A 23,010-nucleotide genomic window follows, 5' to 3' on the forward strand; every position below is an offset into this window, starting at 1 on the left:
TATTTATTAGATACACAAAAATACTATTTGAGAAATCAAGATCGCGCGGTCTTATAATAATTATACATAATATATATATAATAGACTCTTTCGAGAGCGCTTGTTCGTAAAATATAATAAGTCCCTGGAAGTGACACTGTGCGTCCGACAAATCACTTTGAGAGGCGACGGTGTGAGGCGAGCCGGCGCGGGCGTTGATGAGGTAGTTGATGCGATGATGGTGCAGGTTGCGCCACATGTTATCTCCTGTCCTTGTATAGGAGGTATGTGTTCATCGCGTGAGGCAGGTTGAGGTCTGAGATCCTCTCCTCCAGCTGCTGCTTGCCAACTCGTTGCCTTATCACCCTCCTGCATAAGTCCATCAAGGGCAGGGGTTCAGCTGCAACACAAATAATTGATTATTAATGATAATAATAATCATATCAACAGGAAAAATATAAAAACAACTATAACTTTTGTTGATCGGGAAAACAAAAAAATAAAAGGAAAACTTGAAATTGGTCCTTAAGTAATGACATAATGATGTTATGTATAATTAAGCGGACTCCTCGTAAGTCCAAAAAAATATTTTATAATTTCCGGCCACCGTAAGGTTTCATTATCCTTTTCAGAGGCTTCAGTGGGTAAACATATATCTAATTATATAGGGATTGTCCTTTGTATACCACCACACATAAATATGCTTGTATCGAATTTAACTTATTTAACAAAAAAATCAGTTTTTTTAAACCTAAATAGTTTGAAAATCGTACTAAAGATTTTTTTTCTGAAAATCGTACTAAAGATTTTTTTTCGGACTAATTAAGCATCACGGCTTAAGTGATGTATTCACTATTTTATGCATTTGTCTCTCCACTATAAGCATTAGAATTACTCGTCTTTTAAATAAAATTTCCTGACTTTCAGTGTTTTTTATCCTTTGACTCCTAAACTTTTACAGGTTCAAAAAAATTCTCTGACCTTACTAGATATAACAGTCACCATTTTTTAATAATATGCTATCTGAACTGCTAACTTAAACAAAAAAAGTCTAAATTCAATTTTTTTTTTTTTATTCTACACCTTTATTAAAATTTTCCACACCTCATATTAACAAACGGAATCGTTGGTTAGGACAAAAGAGAAACCAGTTACATACAATCTATGTACCAAGATGACTTGTTAATAGGAATTCTACTGTATATTGTGTTTTTGAAACAAAACTAATGTTTAAACTAATTTGGATCAGTTAGATGTATTGAATTTAAAAAAATAAAGTATAGAAAATTGAACTTACGATCAAGGCCTCCGATGTATTTCATTGTGATCTCGCAGTGGCCCCAAACAGCACTCACTATTGGATACAACTTCCTTCCTTTCAATCCTCGAAAAGCTACACCTAAATATTGACCGTCGACAACGAATGACAACGTGCCTTCATCCATGTCCAATACAACTGAAAAGATAAAAGAAACATCATTAGTCCCAATAATTGCATTAAAATTAAATTAAAACACAAATATCCTTTGATCCTTATCTCTCAACTTCCTTTATTTTTCTTCAGCCTTTTGGCTCTCTAATATATAGAAAATAATCATATTATTGACTTAAATTCCCTAACACATAACACTAAAAGTATATATAACATAGCGTACAATTGATTTTTCCAAGTTATTAAAAAATAAAATATATTTAGCACTGTAATTTGTTTAGAACAAAGCCCCTAACCTGGTGAAGGTAGGTTTTATAACAATAGTATAACAGTTATTCTTAAAAAAGAACATTGAAAAATATATAATATTAATGTAATAAGAATATTAATTGATTAATAAATTTGTTTTAAGATAATTGACTAGGTCAATTAGCTTTAAATAGGAAAAATACATTTTAATAACTTGAACAAAGCAATCGTAAGAAATGTTAGTAGAAATATAATGTTATGTATGAGTGAATTGTAAGTAATTAATATGAATATTTTAGGTGTCCCTTTATGATGGACAAAGTGTCAGAGAAAAATAAGAAAGTTGAGAGATAAGAACTACCATATTGCTCGCTTGGAAAAAAGAAAATATCAATGTTTGAATTTTTTTTTTTTTGCACGAAACAAATGTCAGATTTATGGTTTCAATATTTACAAAAATAACAATTTTATTTCAACTTTTAAAACTAAAATAAATTCTATATATTGTAATATGCTCTTTTTTAGTAAATAGTATATTTTGATGTATAAATGGTTTTTAATGTGTTTTATTTTATGTATCATTTTAATATTCATTTGTTTTGTTTATCCAAAAAGCAAACTAACCAAGTTTCATTGTTTATAATAACTTCGTGATACAAAAAACCAAGATGGCGGTATGTTGTCAAGGCCACATTGAGCAGATTCAAATATCATAAAAACTATTTTAACTCTTCCCATCATAATTGAAAATACAGTAAATTAAAGGAAAAATAGAAATCAAGGAATAGTGCAAATGAATAATATTCAGAAAATAAATCATTTGGAAAAATCCCTAACTGTTGGGGGACAATGATGTTTACATGTAACCTCAAGGCAGGTTTCCATTTTGAGAAGTGCTCACTTTTGTCTGGGGCTCCAGAGAGAGAGGATAAGGTCCTCATGAATTTCTGTCTGGCAAGAAGATTGAAACCATTTTGGACGCTTGGACGCCAGAACAATAAGAAGAACAAAGAACATCAAGGATCTCAAAAGGAAGACCGTGAGCTTGGTTAGTCTTGTATGCATAACAATAGATACATGTGTAAAATAGATTTTAATTTAAATTAAGAGAAATTATTGTATCTGTATTCTGAAGGGCGAACAACAACACGCACACAGATTAAGAGTCTTTCTTTTTATATAATAAAATTATATTATCCATTTAAGAGTAAAGTTCTTAAATTTGAACCCAAGTTATTCTTTCATATTTGAAAAAAGTTTAAAAACTATTCAGATTCTTTTTTATTTTATTTTTAATATTTTAAAATTATTACAATATATAAATAGTTGACCGTATAACTTAAACTATGAAGATGATCAGGGTTGCGGTCAAAAAAGAACAAAATAGTTTTCAACTATTTAATGTTTGAGGTTTCGACCCACTTTGCAGGGCTTCATTAGGACTGTTTAAAGCGATAAGTTGAACAGACATTGACAATAAATCGGAAACATGGAGGAGTGGAGGGTTTTTTTTCCTCCTCCACGCTTCTGATTTATTGTCAATGTCTGTTTAACCTACGCTTTGTCCTGCAAAGTGGGGTGAAATGTCAGACATTAAGTAGTTGAAAACTATTTTGTTCTTTCCTGACCGCAACCCCGGCCATCTTCTTCATAGTAAAAAATTCTGATTAATGATCGAATGGTTAAAATATGCAGCTTCGCCACTTTGTTGGTAAGTAGCATTGTGTAAGAAATTTTTCAAGAGGATATTTAATAGTACATTGAGCTATAGCAATAAATAAACTTCAAACACTTCTGTGAAATTCCACTTTTAGTATTTTGGCACTTAAAAAAAAAAATTATAAAAAGTAAGTTAAATTACCTAAAAATTTGTCTGGCACAATGAATGTTTCATCAGGCTTGAGAATAGTTGGGTATATAACTCCTGCATTATTTTTTGAGTCATGATAGAGTTTATTCCGACCTAGGTCCCAGCCCCAAGACTGGTCATTACTTCCAACGAGGCTCTGTAAAAAAAAAAAAATAAAAATAACTATAAATAAATAAAAGAAAATTAGACAAATATGATATATTACATATATTTATATACAGCAGAGCAAGTTAATCCAGTGCATAAAATAAAAAACTGCAATATTAATGTAATACAAAACTTGGTATGAAAGATAACCTACACTATAACCTTCCTTGTTTAATTATGCATAAAGTTTTAAAACAATGGTGTTGTTCATTTTTGAGACTTTTTTTCAAATGGTTGAGATCTGGTGATTACTCACTAAAGAAGATTCGATAAAACACTTTTAAAATTCTGAAGCTATCCCAATGAAGAAAGCTAGCACTGATGTGCATTTATTTGAGTGCAAAATGAAAACGGTTTGATAGATCATAAATGAGTTTTACAACTAGTTTCGAGATTTACTTTATCCTCGATTTAATAGGAATTAAGAACAAGTGGACATAGATAAAATAGTTATTTTCTGTGACAATTATCTATACAAATAATAGTCTATCGAGAAAAAAGATTTGCTAGACTAACTAATTTAATATAATTTAAAAGTGCAAAATTCATTATTTATTATTTTTTTAACGCCATTTAATCCAAAGAGTACCAGTTAGGCGGGATCTACTTTAACTAAATTCATTAGGGTAATAAAAATTGTTTATTTATATTTTTACGTGAGAATAAATTTAACATAATCTTTCTCTATATAAAATCTAATAGCCACTTTAAAGGGGGGCATTATGGGAATTAATTCATTCAAAATGAAGGTCGTTTCATTGTCAAAATAGATAACAATAAACAATAGAAGTTGAAGTTTCCTGTTTCTACATTGTTAACTCTTATTTTACTTCAAGGTTCACCACAATTAAACAATGAAATTTTCTCAATATTCAACATGAAACAATAAGAAAAAAAATTAACATTTGTTTTATGACAATATTCATTCCTATAGAAAATTATACCTATCAGGTGTAGGAATATTTTTATAAAGGTTTTCACATAGTTAAGAAGTTTACATAATTACAAATGATGAAAATTTAAATTATTATAAAAGAAAAAATAAAATTATTCAGTCGAACTTAAAAAAAATGTACAATTTCCTATTGCATGAAGCTATACGAACAAACTTTCTAAAGATTTAAAGATGGATCTACACAGTTTCCACATGAGCAAATGTGTATCCAAAGAATTTGGATCAGCTGTGGTAAAGGCTTGCCTAAATTTGCGAACGATCCCGCTTGGATTGGTTTTGGGGCATAAATCAAGGTAGCTTGAAGCAAGCACTAGTGATACACACATTTGTTCTTATTCAGTATTGTTTAACAACTGCCAACAAATAGGAATTTAAGCTCTTTGTTTTTAAATGACAGACAAAAGTTCTCAACCTTTGGAATCAGTAATTGATTCTAGTTTAAGATTTGGTATTCTAAAATTCTTTCAATTGAGTATAAACTAGTTCTTTAAAGTGTTGTGAATTGATTTTAGTAGTATATTTGTATTTAACCTAACACAAATACTTTTGAGTAGAAAAAAGTTATGAACAGAATTAAGCGTAAGGCTCGGAATAAAGTAGGTCAGCAAATTTTTTCTTTTTTAAAAAAGAAAATCACATTTGTTTTCAGGGTTGTCCCAGAGCAAAGAATTACAAATCATTCATTTTCCACCTCGATTCAATTCGAGCATATTTTTTTTTTCTCCGGCGACTATTTTTCATATAATCGTTAATAATTCCTCCCCCTTTTATCAGATTGTAATGTTAATACAACCGTTGGAAAGCTGAAAGTCTGCTCTTATAGTCGAAACTGACAAAAGTTATATTTGATGTTTTTTTGAGGGCAAAATGTGGGTTTCAAATGAGGGGGAAAAAATCTCATGTTTTATTTTATAACCCCAGTTCTATTTTGTTTAATTAGACCTGCTTTGTGCCTTTTGGTGAGGTTTTTAGAGTCCTAAACAACTGCCAAGTTTGGTGTAGATCGGCAGAGTAGTATTGAAGTTATTTTTAAAATTACGAGGCACCTGGAGAGTTTTTATTTAAAAACTGTTTATATTTTCGGTAGTATATACATGAAAATACCTTTCATAATAAAATATCCTCAAAAAAAAATAGAAAAAATCTTTTACCACACTTTCATAGGACAGTAGAATATTTTCAATATAGTAATAATATTGAATCACAATGAGGGTTATTTTTCTATTAAAAAAAGTTAATGATCGATTCATCTCTTTGATTGAGTATGAAAAAAAAATATAGATTCTATTAAACGATATTATATTCACAAAAAATTATAAAAACATAATGTGGCTTGGGGTAAAATAGGTCAAAATATTTTTTTATGAACAAGCAAATCATATTTGTTTTAGTGTTGTCTAAAACTAAATTCCATTTTTCAAAGAAATTAAAAATCATTTATTTTTCACCTTTATTTATTTGAAGGATTTACTTTTTTAATCCGGTGACCAATGTGTATATACAATCGTTCATAACTCTTCAGCATTTTATCCGATTTCTACGTTAATAGACCCTTAGGAAAGATAAATGTCTGCTTTTTTATCATTAAGAATGCTAAAAACTAATGTCATGGCATATAATGGTTCAATTGATGTTACCAAATCATAATAATAAACTATACCTATAGGTTTAATTTAACTAAATACAATAATTTGAATCAAACTATCGTAGTATAATTAAATCTAAATACATCCTCAAATATAGCAATAGTGAAGCATTACCACGTTAGCTAGTACCGTTATAAAAACATGATATGTTTGGGTCATTGAATAACAAGTATTTGGTAAAAAAAAATACTTGAATGAAAATTAAATTTTACTGATTAATGAAAGGTTATGCAATATTAATTCTATGAATTGTTATCATCTAATTTCTTCTTTGTCAATAATTAAGTTTTCTTTCATTTCGGGTTTTATGGTTTTGTTTCTTTTTATAATAAAAGAGTTTAATTTAAATTGAAGGTAATAGCCGGCACAAGTTCAATATCCACCATATTGGCCTCTCTTGAACAAAAAACCATATATGCATTGGATACCGACGTTTGTTACTTTGTCGGTTAATGAAATTTTTGCTGGTGTAGATTTGTGGCCAGTGGTAAACATGTGAAACTATCTTAAAATATATATGTTAAGTTTATTGTAAGGTGTTACATTTCTTGTTCATCAGTTAAATAAATAATTGAACATTATATTTGTCACAAAGGTTTCGATGATTACCTGGTAACCAACACTGTGGAGAGGAGCATCTTGTGTTGCTACTCCAACAACTGCATGGGTTCCCCTTTGCCTCGTCGACCAATGGACCTCCCAGACGTGGAGTCCTTTACTCAGACCGACCTTACCTCTGATACAATCAGTGCTCTGTGCTACTGGGTGGCGGTGGAAAGTCAACTTATCATCATCCTGAAATTTAAAAAGAATTATTAATAAGGTAATCTAACAAGAAATACGTCAAATTTTTAGTTTCTTATGCATTATACTGTACAGACCAGTTTTGGGTTATAATCTGAAAAAGATTTATTAGCAGTTTGACTATATCTTGGGTGAGCAAAGTGAGCAGAAGTAGACAGCTGTGATCTAATTAAAGCTACAAGAATATAATAATAACACATAACTGGTCCGGACGGAATAATATGTAAGAACTCATTTTTGATTTTTTAACTACAAAGTTTCAAGTTGAATACTATTTAAAAAATCTTCTGATGGTTGTTTTACTTTAAAAGTGGCACAAGCTCAAGCATGCTTGAACTATTTCAGGCCCGTTATGCTCCTTTTAAAATATTATTATTATTACTTTTGCCATTCTGATCCATTTATATTTTTAATGAAAAAATTATATATACCTAGAGATTTTTATATAACATCGATTTTTAATAATTCTCAAGTGATATGTCTTGAAACAGATGCTGAAAATTATTTTCAATTATCAAAGATTTTTTTTTTTTCATATAAATTCTTAGCTTACTTAAATTTTAATAATATTTAAGTGATTTAATATACATGACTCATATTAAGACGTTCAGAAAAAAATCTAGTGACTACAATAAATTATATATTAAGAGATACAATAAACAACTAAAATTAAGAATATTTGTGCTAAAACACCAGCTATCTAAAATACTTTAGAATTCCCGACGTCGATCAGGAACACCGACAAAAGAGACCCACAAGCAGATAATAATTGGCCAAAGAGCTAAGAGGAAATAAAGCAAAAGGAGAAAAGACAGCAAGGCCAGGCGCGAGTTCACTGATCATAACCTTCACTAGGCAACACTTTCCTCAAGGTTTTGCTCTCAGTCCACAGTTGCACACGATGTAGGTTCAAACCTTTTCAAGAGACTTAAGTTTAAATAGAAAGTCCATAATAATTTTTTATTTATAAATAGACAAAAACTACTTGATAATTTAGGAGGTTATAATTTATTTGAACAACTATTGGGTAAGGAACTAACACAGATGAACAGTCAAACGTCTTTGACAAAAATTTTTCGGGGTAGTATTACTAATAATGAGAAACTAAAAATAAATAAATAAAACCGCTTGATAATTTCTTTGTATTAACGCTGCCCAGAAACAATTAACACTCTCTGGCGTTAGAAGGCTCTGCTTAAGCGCTACATTCAAAGAATTTAAAAAAACAGAGTATAAAAAAAGGTAGCTTAATGCGTTCTTAAATATATTGATTCAGTAAAATTGACTAGGAGGATATTTATATAACATAATTTCTATTAATACAGACCGGTAAATGAAAGGCAGTTATCTCACCCCAATTTTTAATTCCTTTAATGAAAACTATGTATAATTATTAGTCAAAATTGATGAGTCTGTCAAGTATATGTAGGGGTAATAAAAAATGGCGGCTGTTTCAAACCCTTAAAAAAAACATTAATTTTTCATTCGGAGCTCTATATCTTAAAAACTACCAACAGTACTAGAAAATCTAAAAGAACATTATTTAAAGGAGAGTAAATTTGCTGAAATATTAGCATTAATAGAGCTATTTACCTCCAATAGTTCTCGAGATATAGCATTTTTTAAAAAGCAACATTTTATAAAAATGTACTAAAATATCAGTAGTTAGTTAATTTATTTTGAGCAAAATACATTTCAGGAACTATTTGACGTACAGATGTCTATTAGCAATCAAATTAAAGCTAGTTTAATGTACTATAAAGTAGTTTATCTTGGTAGGAGTAGTAGTTTTCATGATGCTTGCTAAAATAAATTGATTTATAGTTGTTCGGACAAATTTTCATTTGGCAAATTTATATTCATATGTGAATATCATAAACACTACTACCCCTACGAAGATAAGTGTCATAAATTACTTTATAGTAAGTTGAATTTCCTTTATTTTGAGTGCTGGCAGACATATGTGCGTCTAACTGTAAAAAGTAAGAAAGTTTTCATGTTCTAATTATGCTGTTTTTTATAGTACTAATCAAATCATACATCCTAGGAGGTAATCACCCAACCTGTGATTAGTATTTTAATGTCAAAAAACTAATTTGAATTAGTGTGGTACATAAAATCGATACCACAATCGACTTCAGCACGTTCTGTGTTCCGCTAAAACGTGAACTAATTTCGTAAACTACGTAAAAACCGCGGTGAAGACTATTATGAGATTTTCATCTCAAGTGTTTATTACTTTCGTTTATCGCATCTCAGAAGTGGCATCGGAGTTATTTTTGGTTCTAAGAGAAATTGAATCAAGGACAAGACTTGTAAAACTTCTTTAAATAACATCTGTAACCTTGATTTAGCAAACACTATCACATTTAGTGGAAGTTTTGTGAATATTGCTCGATTAAACTATCTTAAAGTCCCATCTTCCCGTTTTTAGCTATTTCAAAAGTGATATAGGACCGTCGCTACCCGGGGGTCTTAGCGGGGCAGGTCCGGCGGGGAAGGATTGCCTTTTTTGTGTGTTATGATCTTCATCCTCTTGTGTGTTGTGACAAGTCGTACCTCGACCAACCTACTCGCTATAATTGTCTGAGAAGTCAGATAAGTAAGGCTACCACGGAGGGCGGGAGTGGAGGGTTTCATGCCGTTTTTCAATTTCAGGCACTTTTTAAAATATTGTTCGATTTAACCTCTACTAAAACTAATAACTAGACTTCGATTATAATAATTTTCAGAGTTTGTTAAATTATTTGAGTGATCGATTGTAATGGATAGAAATAATGTTTAAACTCACTTTAACAAATATGTTAAGTGACCTATCGTCGGGATTCCATCCGTGTTTTATCTGTGCTTCCCTGGAAGCTGGTGGCATATCCAGTAGGATGTCCAGTCGCGCAGGCCTCTGAAAGTCCTGTGCCAGCTCTCGTGGGATGACAGGCTTGTAGGGTGCCGAACTCTCTCTATTTACGCTCTTCACACCATCTGCAAAGCAAATAAAGATAATAGTATTAATACCAAAGCATTAAATAATATAATAAAGATGAAAAATTACTTATAATATAAAACTATGGTTTCTGAACTATATTAGCTCTAGTAAAAGACTTTCAATACTTCAATAAAAAGAAAGTTATAACCAACCTGTATTTTAGAATTTAAAAAAAAAAATTAATAATTTCCTGAAACTTTTTTATTATTATCTTCGTCGTGCGCTTTGGCACAGAACAGACCTCGAATTGAATTACGATGCGGCCTGCTCCAGACATCTGACCACGACAAATGAACGACGAATAATTTCCACAATACTATTCGAAATCCAGTTAATAGCCGCCGGGGAAGTTTGGGCACGGAGCCAGATATTCGAATAATAGTGACAAACTGTCGAGCGAATATTTATCAGCCTGTGTGGGACATGGGCCAAAGGTCAGCGGATCTGGGGCGAGCTATGCCACAATATATATCTCTATACCATTATAAGATATATTACTCCCCCAGGCTTGAATATATATTATGTTATGTATTATATATCGCCCTTAGCCTGAGGCGAGGGTTGGGCAGCAGGCGAGCCGGTAACGGCCTACGCTACTGGTATCGCAAGTAATAAGAACTGTATTACAGTTGTTCAGTAGTCAATGTAAAAAATGAACGTGTCGTTGACGACTATCGAATTTCAAGTCCTTCATAAACGTAAGTGTGAGAATTTCATGGTGTATGTATTTGGGAGCAACAATGTTCGATTTCCAGTTACAGAGAAAAATAATTTTGAATTGTAAACCGTCCCACCATACTTTACAATGTTATTATTTTCTTTATTTAGCCCTTATGAACTAACATGCTACATGGAGCAAAACGTAAGTTTCTAATAAGCAGTTCTGTAATTTTGAGTACTTTTTTTTTTTTTAAAACCATTCCGACCATCTCGCTCCAATCACATACGGTCAATTAATAATCGTCCAATGTTATAAATCAGAGTGTAGTAGTAAAAAATGAAGTTCTATATTCAAACATCCATCCATATAAATGAATACAACCAAACTTGTATCAATGTCCTTTATTTTTATCGAGTTTTAAGTGTTCTTATTATTTCTTCTGTGTAATTTGTTTTCGAAAAACGGAAAGAATTTACAATTTGGAATGCCACATGATCTACAAAGACTTTCAGACTCAAGTTTAAATAATGTAGCTCCAACTTATCTTACCATGACACATCGAAGGCTTATCGAAATCGACCTCGTGACGGACCCGGTAAGCGACTTCTACTTCTTCTTGCGCCCATAGGGATAATTCTTCCGAGTGAAAGGCACTCCAAACTAAGTTCGGAGGACCGTTTCTTCTGCCCATCGAGTAGGATATATTTCTCAAGAGATCCTCCGAATTAGTGAGACCAAAGGGGGCGAAGCGAAAGTTGGAAAGCACGACCGTCCTGATATTTTTTTTTTGTGAGCTCAGACGCTGCTGGGGAAGGGACTCCCCTTCGACGTTGGGCAAACGGTGAATGCTCTTAACCAACTAAACTCCGGAGTGAAAGTGACGAAAGGACTCAGTTTGAGGGACGGGATAACTTTCGAAATAACTGACAAAATAATCGATAGCCATCTCGAGATATTTACAAATATTCATTTAGATATATTAATAACCTCAACAATCTCATGATAAAAACTATTTCAAAAGTGTAAAAGGTTAGTTTAAAGTAAGATCCTGAACCAATGCCTCTTGGATCGTGATATGCCGGCATAATTTGCTCGCTTTTGCGATTTAAGTTCATACTAATAGTCATCGGTCATGAGATCTTATCTCAACGTTTAATAGTGCCATTATTTTAATGAGGTAGAAATCTTTATGATTTGGATCTCTCTTAATTGTTATGCTAGATAAGATGAAATTTACGTACTCAATTAAAATGTAAACAATGAATGATTTTCTAACCAACAGGCCCTTTTCGACGGGGCAGATATCTTTCGCAGCAGCACTATCAGTAATACAGTCCTTGATTACACGCTGACAGTGAACCTAACCTCGCTAACAATTGAACATTATATTGGAAGATGATAGTTCACCATATGAAGTAGGAAGATAGTCCGGGTGGCGGTCAATTATGGTACAAAATAGTAGAAAAAACCATTTAATGTTAACCTACGTTTCGCTTCATTTTGCGAGTTAAGGAAGTATAAATTTAGGTGGATAGAAAACTAATAATTACTATAGTTCTTTAATTACAATTCTATCACACTTGCCTGTTATTATATTTTTCTACAATTTATTACTCCAATCCTTTATTCATAATTCTATCACACTTGGCTATATTTATTAGTAATTAGATTCTCATTCACCTATATTTATACTTCCTGAACTTAAGCTTTGTATTTGTTTGGAGATTCTCTTACATTCTTGTTTTCATTTAGCCCTGACGAAGCCCTGCAAAGTGGGACGAAACGTTGCTTAATATTTAGTTTTTCCTAATATTTTATACCTCTATTGGCCGCCACCTGGACTATCTTTCTATAATACAACTTTATGAATGAATATCAAAATTTATGATTCAATACAGTCATAACTAATGTTACCATAGACAAATAAGTAGAAAACATACAAGCCGTAAAAGGTTGGTGTCATGAGGTTATAAGATGCGAAAGTGCACTGTCAAGAGGCCTATTTGCGGCATATAGTTGATAATATTATCAACTATCATGCAGATTTTAATTGCTATGACAGAAAATATCACGTGGAATCTGGGCTTAAATATTCACAGTAACTCGAAACGATTTGGATTTTAATAATTAAGTAATTAATATAAAAGCAAATAATGTATCGTAAATTATTAATGGGCAATGTCGCAGCGAGGCAGAATTCAGACTCCATTCTTTATCGCATTCTGATAAGATTAATGTGCGCAGTATTGTGATTGTTATATTGTCACTAACATTCCTCATACGCATTAACATCTCTTGTGAGAATAATTATTACTTTTAAAAAATATAATTTAAATATTCGAATGATTAGATAACTGAGGCATAGAGGAAGAAAGGTAGAGAGGCATTGGGGTCCTGACATGTTACGCTGATGGATCAGTAAGGGGGACGGAATCTTAGAAAACAAAGAAGGAATTTTTCAAAGGAAAAAGGTAAATTTTACCTAAACCTGAAAAAGATTGGTAATCACCCAGGTCGATAAGAATGTGCCCACCAAGAAGATGGTAGTAGTACAAAATTCCATCTGTCGTCTGTGTCTAAAGGATTAACAAAATACACAGCACATTCTCAGTGAATGTGAAGTCTATACCTTAAAAAAAAGTATTTAAAATAATAAAACTTGAATATATTCCTAGATCTAATCCTAAGGTTTTTACCTTCATGAAATTCCTGAAAAGTAAATTATTTATATGGGATACATAGACGATGAAGGGATAGCTCACAAACCTTCCGCACGGATCGTACTGAAGTTTATCATCGCTCAATACATTAACAACAATAATAATCGTAGAATAGAAAAAGAAATAATCCCAGCAACAAACGTGTAACATGGCGTAAAATATGGATCCGTAGGGCCGTTTTACCGCACGAAAGTATCGATTAAATTATACATTTAGCGTCGAATGAGTCATTTCTCCCGAACGGAGTCGAGAGAAAACCCATAATGAATCACGCGTGAAAAACCACTTCGCCATAAAGCTCTACAGAGGAGCGATAGGGGAGGGGGAGGGAAAAAAAGTTCGCCAAAGAGGTAAGAAAAGAAAAGGAGAAAAATATAAAAAAAGAAGTGGACAGGGGAAGGCAGCTCTTTGTTCTAAGCTGGCTCGGCCTTCTATATCCCTCCATCGCACTATACGACTCGTCTAACATAGCCATGTCTTCGTGCTTAAGACAAATATATTATTTATTTACCTCGGTTATAGACTAGTAAATATACTTATATAATTTTATTAACAAAACCACTTTTATTCTCAACTTTTTGTTTAAAAGACTTCCAACGTTTCGGCCCTTAGGCCATTCTCAAGGAGACAACCTTAATCCTTGATGTCATAATTTATTAAATTGTCTTTTTTGCAGGTTAATTGCCCATGTCTTATAGAAACCATATAATTTCAATACAAAATTATGCTGATATTGTTAATGAGGTTAATAGAAAAAAAAAGAGCAATTTTTGTAGAACAGTTTTGTATTAACATTACATGGTTTATATAAGACATGGGCAATTATCCTGAAAATGTATTATGACGTTAATGTTGTCTATTTGAAAATGGCCAAAGGGCCGAAACGTTGGAAGCATTTTAAAATTTAAAAAATGAGAGTAAAAATGGATCATTGAAGTTTGTGTTAATAAAAACCACTCTCTAACAATAAATTAATTAAATCATTATTCTAAAAATATAAGGTTTTATAACAGCAAAAATTAAACTACTCACAACAAAACAAAATATGCATTCTAGATAAGAAGTTAAATTAATTTATATAATAATATATCACTCTGTATTACTTAGCAGTAATTGTAACAGTTGTAACTAGAACCTAAGTAATATATCGGAAAAAATATATATATATCTGTAAAAAAAGTAATCTATCTAATAAAAAAAGTGATCTGTCTAATAAAACTCATCTGCATGTGTCTGTCACCGGGATCATTACTCACTCTCTGGCTTACTGAAATAATTAATCGTGTTTCTAGACAATAAGCATGGATTTGGGGAAAAAATTACTAAGCAGTTAAAAGAATTGTTTAAAACAAAAAAAAATTTTTTTAATAACTCATTTTAAAAAATAAGTAAATTCTCTAGAAAAAAAAAATAAACATCATCTAAATCGGACTAAAGAGGGAAACTCATATTTTAACCTTCGTAATATATAACAGAGGAAACCAATCACTGGATCATTGTTACTTACCCCTGTTCATTTTTAAGTTATATCGATAGAAAATTTTTTATGAAAGCTTTAATAAATGAAAGGTTATATTAATAAATAATATAAGAGAAAGATGTAAATGGTAATAAAAACCTTTATGATAGGACTCCTTATTATTAATTAAATATATAATAAAAATATATTTTAAAGTATATTTTTTTCTTATGAAATATAATGTAATAAAAACTATTAACTAACAGCCGTTACCTGAATCAGCGGTACATCTTCAAATATAACAAAAATTGATTATTTCGCAATATTGTTAAAATCTCCTCAGATTTAGGCCAATTCAGTTCACCGAAAGAGATAATTTTTCGAAAAAAGCCATTTCTTTGCATTCACTCATATTCGAGGAAACCTCTTTGGAGCAAAGGCTGCCTCATTACACGCCTACTTGGAATGACTCATTCGAGATTGCCAATTACGTCTCAACTTGGCATACAGGGAGCGAGTGCCAGCCTTTGCGCATTTCCAACACGTCAAAGAGTGATGCAATGGCGTATTATTTCCTCCCACGTTCTAGGTATCATTGATAGTTATTTTTTTTAACAAGTATATATCAAGCTGTAAAATACTTGGGAATTCCGAATACATTTTAATATATTAAGTTCCAGGTAGGGAAGGTACGCAGTCATTATAGGCTCACTATTTGAAGAGCAATCCGAAACCCTAGCAACAGAGGTGATTCCTTCAAAGACCCGACCACTTCCTGGACAGGGTTCCCGTGGGAGCTGGTTCTTCTGTTCCAGGAACGGCTGTGGAAGATACGTCTTGAAGAAGGTGTGCGGTGACTCACCGCGATTCGGCCGTGAACTGTGAAATATCCCTGCGATAGCAATAATCAGTTTTATATCGCGGCTATATCTGCATAGCAAAGGATACTGTAGAGTTGCTGTTTTTGATTACTCGTTCTTGAATGATATATTGACATTATGTAAACGGATTAAAAAAACAACAAAAAAGTGACAACGTAGAACATGGTCATTTATAACATCTCTATAGATGCGAATTCTGGAATGGTCCACAACTGAAATACACCTCACAGTGGGTATTGTATTTCTAAATCGAGCAAAGCAACCGATGGCCTAATTAAAACAGTAATAATAATAGGTAGAAAGGTGTTGTAAAGTTAGATAGTAAAAACACTAATTATAAAGCAATAAATATAAGGAAAAGGTGGAGGATCATATAAATATATAATACAAACCAAAAAATGTAAATATAAGATATAACAAATAAAAAATGGATTTTAATGTTATACAGCAGAGAAGAAAAAAAGAAGATAATACAAAAGTTAACTTAAAGCACAATAGAATGAAACCCTTAAGATATGTCGGTAGGTCAAAGAGATACAGTATTTATTCACTTTATGTTGGACGGATTTTTGTTGTAAATAGGTACGAATGGATTCCGAAATGAGGCGTTTTTTAAAAATAATAATAGTGTTTGCGTAAATATAATAGAACTTACGATAGATCGTTTCTCCATAAGTATCTAATTAAAATAACTATTAATCAGAACTTCACAGAACAGAGAAGTTCTATGACTGGTAGTATTTACGTTACCATGTTATTAGATTACGAATGTCATGTTAAACCTTAGAATGCTAATTGATATAAAATTTAATAGAACTTTCTATGTAGACTTATATTTTAAATTTCAATGTTTAATGCACTTTCAATGCGTTTCAAATACTCTCTTGTTACATTAAATTTTCTCTTAGAATATTAATAGAAAATTCCAAAGCCATTAGAATTGTTCATCTATGGAGAACTGATCAAGACAGCTGTGATAATCAGGATTTAAAGCTTAGTTCTCTAAGGTGACAGTGTTGTAGTATTATAATTATAGTCAGGCAGTATGACAACAAACCTAACCTGCAAGACAGTTTGATCTGTAGTGAATGATAAAAACTAACTAATCATTGAATACAACAAATACCTGTTGAGAATTATGAGACTATTACTGTCAAGCACTGTCCACTGCCACGCAAATTTGGCAGGACAAAAGTACATGATGATGAAGTAGATGTCATAGTTTACACGACCTATCACTAACAACCATCATTATCACTCTTAAAGTTGAATCGTAATTTCTCATTGTTCCTAACACTTAGGATAAAGCTTTTTGTAATATTAGAATATGGAAAATTATCTAGAGAAGATTTAAGCGAACCGAAGAGAATGTATTTTTCAGGAGCGAGGTTATGTAATGGAAGAAGAGAGGCATATGGTGGCAGCAGCTGTCTTGCTCCTTCTACAACCTTGTGTTCTTCAGGAGCAGCAGGCCTTGAGAGGGTCTTTGCCCTGGAGCTCCTGAAGAACAACTGCTTTGTCTGTGTCAGGAGGCACTATACGCTTTATGGCCAACAACATAATACAACTGTAGATATGCATTTGCGTCACCACAAAATGCACAGACGTTTCGTTGTATAGCAAATGAATTCTAATACAACAAAGCAATAGAAACTTATTTTTAAACTAAAAATGAATAATTACTGGCGTGAATAAATACTTAGAACGCTAATACTTATTGCCCTGAATAATGATATCTTTTATTATTATTCATAAAAAAAAAAAAAATAATAATTTGTGAGAAAATGGCTAATGTTTTGGAGAAAAAATAATACAGGCGATTTATGGCTTGAAAATTTGACTTTTTTTTTTTTTAGTTACTATAAAATTGAATTGACCATTTTAAGATAATAGACAAAGAATATATAATTTTAAAACTTACAAATAACTTTCAGGAAGTTAATCGCAAACGTTTTTAGCGATTTTAGAATTAAATGAAATTTGGTGTAATAATTTTAAAAACATGTAAGCTAAATGAAAATGGTAATTCAGATCTAAATTATGCGTTAGAGAGGTAAAAGTTTAAATAGATCTGATAATTCTAGCGTCTTCTGCTATTAACATCGCTTAAAAAAGCGTTTTCAGTTTTACGCTCCTCCTTGGTTTGTCTAGTTAGGTACAAGTCATAGAAGCATAAGATCACTAACCCTAGTTTTGAGAATCTTAATAAAAGATCACCCACGTATGTTTAAGTGCAAAACACAAATAATTTCCGTAGTTTTTACAACTAAATCCTTAACAAGAAGTAGTTTCTACCAAATAATAAACAACATAGAAATCGATATTTAATAGAATATATATCGACAATCTTATAAGTCTTAAAAGCTATATTACTCATTAGGAAACGTTTCGAGAACAGCTGTTCCAATGAATCATAAACGGCGGCAAACTAAAACGGTGAGTCATATCCCGTCTAACTTCACTAGGTTAAAAAATATACAGTTGATTATTAAACACGTTTAAAAACAAAACCCTCTGTGCTAAATTGCTAAATATGCTAAAGCTAAATTTGCTGTTTTACTCAAATCAGAATTTAAAAATGATCTGAAACGTATAAAACACACTCTAATGCGACCATATTAACTTACCACTCTTTCTATATGAAACTATCTGAAGTAGAAGATACTGGAACTATATAAAAAAATTAGTTAACACTAATAGTGTAGTTATATAAAACTTATTTAAGGTGAAGGTAAATTTTATCTTTGTTTAATTGTTACGTTTAAACTCATCCACAAAGACCTTAACATCCCATTCGTTGCAGATTTGGCCCAAAACAGATATGCGTCTTTTCATTCCAAACTCCTTACCCATCCTAACCCATTAATTCTTAATCTTTCATCCTTAACAATCCCTGATAACCCTCCGAGGCGTATGAAAAGAAGATGGCCACGGGACCTTCTAATTTAAATTAATGCTTGAAGTACCACCAATGGGTGGTTCCATCCCAAGATTTTCAAGTGTAAATGAAACATAAAACATATTTACTTATTGTATTTATTACTTCTACTGTTTTAAATCACACTAAATAAATAAATTAAAAAAAAAAAATTGTTACGTTTAATACCAAATATAGTTTTGTTTTAAAAAAGATAAATTATGATTCAACATTGCAATTAAATTCTTGATTAAATATGCATGTATGACTTTCATTTATAACTAGAGCAGTTCTTAAATCTTCATGATGTTTTATTTGCTTTTTTATTTTAATATTTGATTATTTATAAATGTTAAATAACTGCATGATTACATAACCTAAATAACTTCATTATTAAATTTAATGTCAAGAATATTTCAATTTGTGACAATATATGTTATACGTTTCGGCTATCAAACCATTTTCAGGAAAAGAAATTTCATTTGCACACTTCAGTACAGTACAGTTTGAAGTTAATAAAAAGGTAATCAAGATGGCTGTGGTTATAATTTTATACTAATAATTTATATTATTAATTATAATAGTATACTGAAGAATTTTAGCTTGTCAATAATATTTGAATTATGTATATTTATACAACTCATATCCGTTTGTAAATTATAAGAATACATTTTTGTTCTTTAAGATGGCATGAGGGCCGAAACATAGAACATATTGTTATAAATTAATATGGATGAAATATACTTACCTTTGAATTTAATAATGTAGTTATTTCACATTTATTAATAATCAAACATTGAATTAAAACTAAAGTCATAAACTAAAGTCATGCATAAATATTTAATCAAGAATTTAATTGCAATATTATCACATATTATACATTTTTTATCTTATCATAATTTATTCTCACTATGTTTGGTATTAAACGTAAAAATTAAACAAAGAAAACATATCATTGAGGAGTAACTGAACACGAAATAAAAAAGCAAATATGTAATTGTAAAACAAAACAAATATATCATATTCATAATAGCTGTAAATATTATTTTTTACTATCTATAAATCATATGTTACTTCCTCAAGGATAGGCATAAAGAATGGATATTTTCACGTTTTTAAAAAGTTCAATCTAAAGAGAAATTTAAATACATCATAATATAGTTGAGAAAATTTATATATTTTTCGATATTTAGAAAATTCGGTTTAAATTGTTTAAAAAAATTTGTCCCCCACCAGAAAAGAAAAGTAGCAAACCGCCTGATCTTTGTTAGTTCATCACATTTTAACATTGCAAGATTATTGGCAAGCAGTGAAATGCTCTTGCATTGCGAATTTAGTCCTAGAGAATGAATCTAAAAAAAAAAATGTATAAACAAAAACCCAATAAAGTGGAAATTTAAATAACATATGATTTACTAACAACTTAATGCTGTAACAATTATAATAGAAATATACTACGTTAGGGGTATTCATGATTTTAAGTTTAACATGTTAAAGCGTGTTAAATGGAGAAATATTTCCTACTTTCACCATGTTAAAACGATATAGCATATAACATGGTTGAAAGTCTTTTAATAGGTTTGCTAAATAGAGAATGATGTCATGCAACAGATTTTGGACGTTTTTAAAGAAGACAATTAGTAGTCAAACTTTCACATAACTCTAATTTTAACTCACTTTAGGCACGTTGTAATAAATTATTGTAATCCAAACTTAAAAGTAAACAATAAAAAGAGGTTTTGGAAGGAAAGGTTCTCAAAAAATCCGCTAGGAGCTCTTATGCATTTAACATGACTTTAAATAGGGCTGCTCACAATCCTATACTTCTAACATTTAACATGGTAAAATATTTTACATTTAACATAACATTATGAATACCCCTGTTAAATCATGTTTAATTACAATCCTAACAAAAAATATAAAACTTTAATATCGAAACCTGTTTTGAAGGCCCTCAGACTTCCCATCATTCCCTGCCTACATATCTATACACAACATATTAATCAAAGCCCTCTTCTACAATTCGAAAAGGATGTAATCAAAACTAAATAACGGAAAAAAAATTAATAAAAGAAAAACTTTAAAAAAAAAATTAAAGAAATAAGCAGTCGTAGAACGAGTTGGCAGGCCTGTTTAATCCAGGGGGCTGTGAACTTGACAAACTGGTGCAGTTTGTTCGTTGGGCCCGATGACGTCACTTCCTACTTTGTTTGATTAAACAGGCCACTGCTGTACACAGCCTTCTATATATCGACACTCCACTGCTAACGTTAACGTTTATACTTTAACACTTTTTAAATTTTATTACTTTAATAAACTATTTTTTTTTTTAGTTAATTATTAATTAGATATAATGTTTATTCATATTTTTTATAGATGACAAAAGAGATCCTAACGTTTTAATAGGAATATAAAGAACATACATTGCATTCTTTGGATTAAGGATGCTTTGTTTCACGGTTAGACAAAGGAGGCAGGTGTAGACACAGAAACCTTCAGGTTCACTAGTCGAGAAATTTAACCTTTGTGATCGGAGACTAAATTTAGCATATATTAATAATAACAGAAAAATATTTACTTATAGATTTTGGGATGAGAAAATTCTATAAAAAGTCTTTCGAAACGGGATCAGCGATGACCTATTAAAGAAAACCTAAGTTCATTGAGAGGTGTGATGATATCAAAACAGAAAACATCTTATAGAAATGATATTTAGAACGAAGACTGCTAATTTTTCTTAGTTCTTAGTTGCAAGTTTACTTAATAAAAGTTATAAAGAAAATAGTTTAAGATATCCAAAACAAAGGAAATGAGTAGTTCGTCAAAAATTGGACGTTACTTATAGTTTCAAAAATGAAAATGTTAAAATATTGTTAAAAATGCTTCCTTTTTTTTTTTTAAATTATATGAAAAATAATCTTTTTTAGAGATCATGGTAAAAAAATATGTGATATATTAAAGTAGACATTTTCAAAAGAGTTATGTGGTTCTTACTGATCTGTATATTAAAAATAAATTAAAGAATTTCTATTTCTTAAATTTAAAAACATTTAAACAATGTTTATTATAAACCTATTTAGATAACTTTAACCAAAAATAAAAAGGTAGGTTTTAATTCGAAAGCTTTTAATTATATTTTTATAATTATACCAAATCTGAGCACGTCTGTATATTTTTCAGAAATGTATAATCTATTTCTTTGTAGTAAAGAACAAATACGGAAAGCGTTTTTTTTTTTTTGTTTTTTTTAATATAATTTATTTATTGTTATTAACAACTGTATACATATATATATACATCAAGTAATTTTGCTGTAAGAGCTATAATGACATGATACAAACATGTGGAGTATCTACCCATTGATAGAACTACAAAAATGTTTTTATACGAGAAGATTCCGAGGCCATCTTCTTTTCAGACGCCTAGGAGGATTATTAGGTAGTGAAGGAGAAGCCAGGTTAGAAACAAGTTGGTTGGGAAGTTTATCATGGAAGGATTGGTATCTGGTTCTGGCCAAATCGGCAACATATGGGACATTGTGGTCCTGATGGATGACTTGATTTGTAATAATGTAAGGAGCATTAATGATTTTGGAATGTAAGGATTGGATTCGGGAGGAATTTGATGGTTCAGTGGAGCCCCCATAGCTCAACTCCGTATGTCCAAATATGTTTTTTTTTTTCTAAAGATATTTACTTGATGCCAATTTTATCGTTAGATCAGTTTTAAAAACATAAAGATTTCTAAAGGCGTAGTTACTGAATAAAATGAATTACTCTCGTTTCTTTATTTAAAGCATCGATCATGACATAATGGCAAAAGCTTGATAGGTTGTCGAACGTGTTTAGGTCGTGTTAGGAGCGTGTTTATATTATTTTTTTTTTATTCATTCAATCAATATTGCTATAATTAAGTTTATCTAAACAATTGACATTTCGTGTTTATAAACAAGTTCAAATTACTATATAAACTCTTAATATAGTTCGCTCATATTGGTTCATTCTTCACGGATGTTTAAAGAGAAGGGCCGAAATGTAGTACGAAGAAGTAGATTGTAGGAAGATAGTCCGGGTGGCGGTCAATAATGGTACAAAAAACTATTTAATATTAACCAGCGTATACTTTGAAGGTCTTCTTATGGGCTAAATCAAAATAAGATACAAACATTGTAATAAGTGACAAAAAATTAGAATACATATACTAAGAAAGTACGAAAATATGAGATCAAACAAAAATTATTTGTATTAATAAAAATTATTAATAAAATTAAAATTATATAAAACTCAAAACATCCAACACATTTAAAC

At 30.8% G+C, this 23,010-nt stretch overlaps 1 protein-coding gene and 1 long non-coding RNA gene across 6 annotated transcripts in view; one reads left to right on the top strand and one right to left on the bottom strand.

The window, feature by feature from the left end:
* Positions 1-23,010, top strand: part of LOC106678604 (uncharacterized) — a 49,619-nt gene that overhangs the window by 4,411 nt on the left and 22,198 nt on the right. Inside the window, exons 3-4 of one of the 4 annotated variants that reach the window (XR_001342792.3) lie at positions 6,874-7,101; positions 15,580-16,338. This is a non-coding gene — a long non-coding RNA (uncharacterized lncRNA). Of the gene's footprint in view, positions 1-1,959; positions 2,108-6,873; positions 7,102-7,796; positions 8,045-15,579; positions 16,339-23,010 lie in introns of those variants that run through there. The other 3 variants (XR_010844276.1, XR_001342791.2, XR_010844275.1) reach the window with 3 other exon arrangements.
* Positions 7-23,010, bottom strand: part of gus (gustavus) — a 100,450-nt gene continuing 77,446 nt past the window's right edge. For both annotated transcript variants that reach the window (XM_014417202.3, XM_067050591.1), the window contains 5 exons: positions 9,874-10,061; positions 6,888-7,073; positions 3,522-3,666; positions 1,277-1,435; positions 7-379 (listed from right to left, as the gene is read on the bottom strand). In XM_014417202.3, the coding sequence (XP_014272688.1) occupies positions 240-379; positions 1,277-1,435; positions 3,522-3,666; positions 6,888-7,073; positions 9,874-10,061 (818 nt within the window). In that variant the 3' untranslated portion in view covers positions 7-239. The remainder of the gene's footprint in view (positions 380-1,276; positions 1,436-3,521; positions 3,667-6,887; positions 7,074-9,873; positions 10,062-23,010) is intronic.

The sequence above is a fragment of the Halyomorpha halys genome, unplaced genomic scaffold (assembly GCF_000696795.3).
Source record: "Halyomorpha halys isolate HHAL.00 unplaced genomic scaffold, Hhal_1.1 Scaffold148.1, whole genome shotgun sequence".
Lineage (NCBI taxonomy): Eukaryota > Metazoa > Arthropoda > Insecta > Hemiptera > Pentatomidae > Halyomorpha > Halyomorpha halys.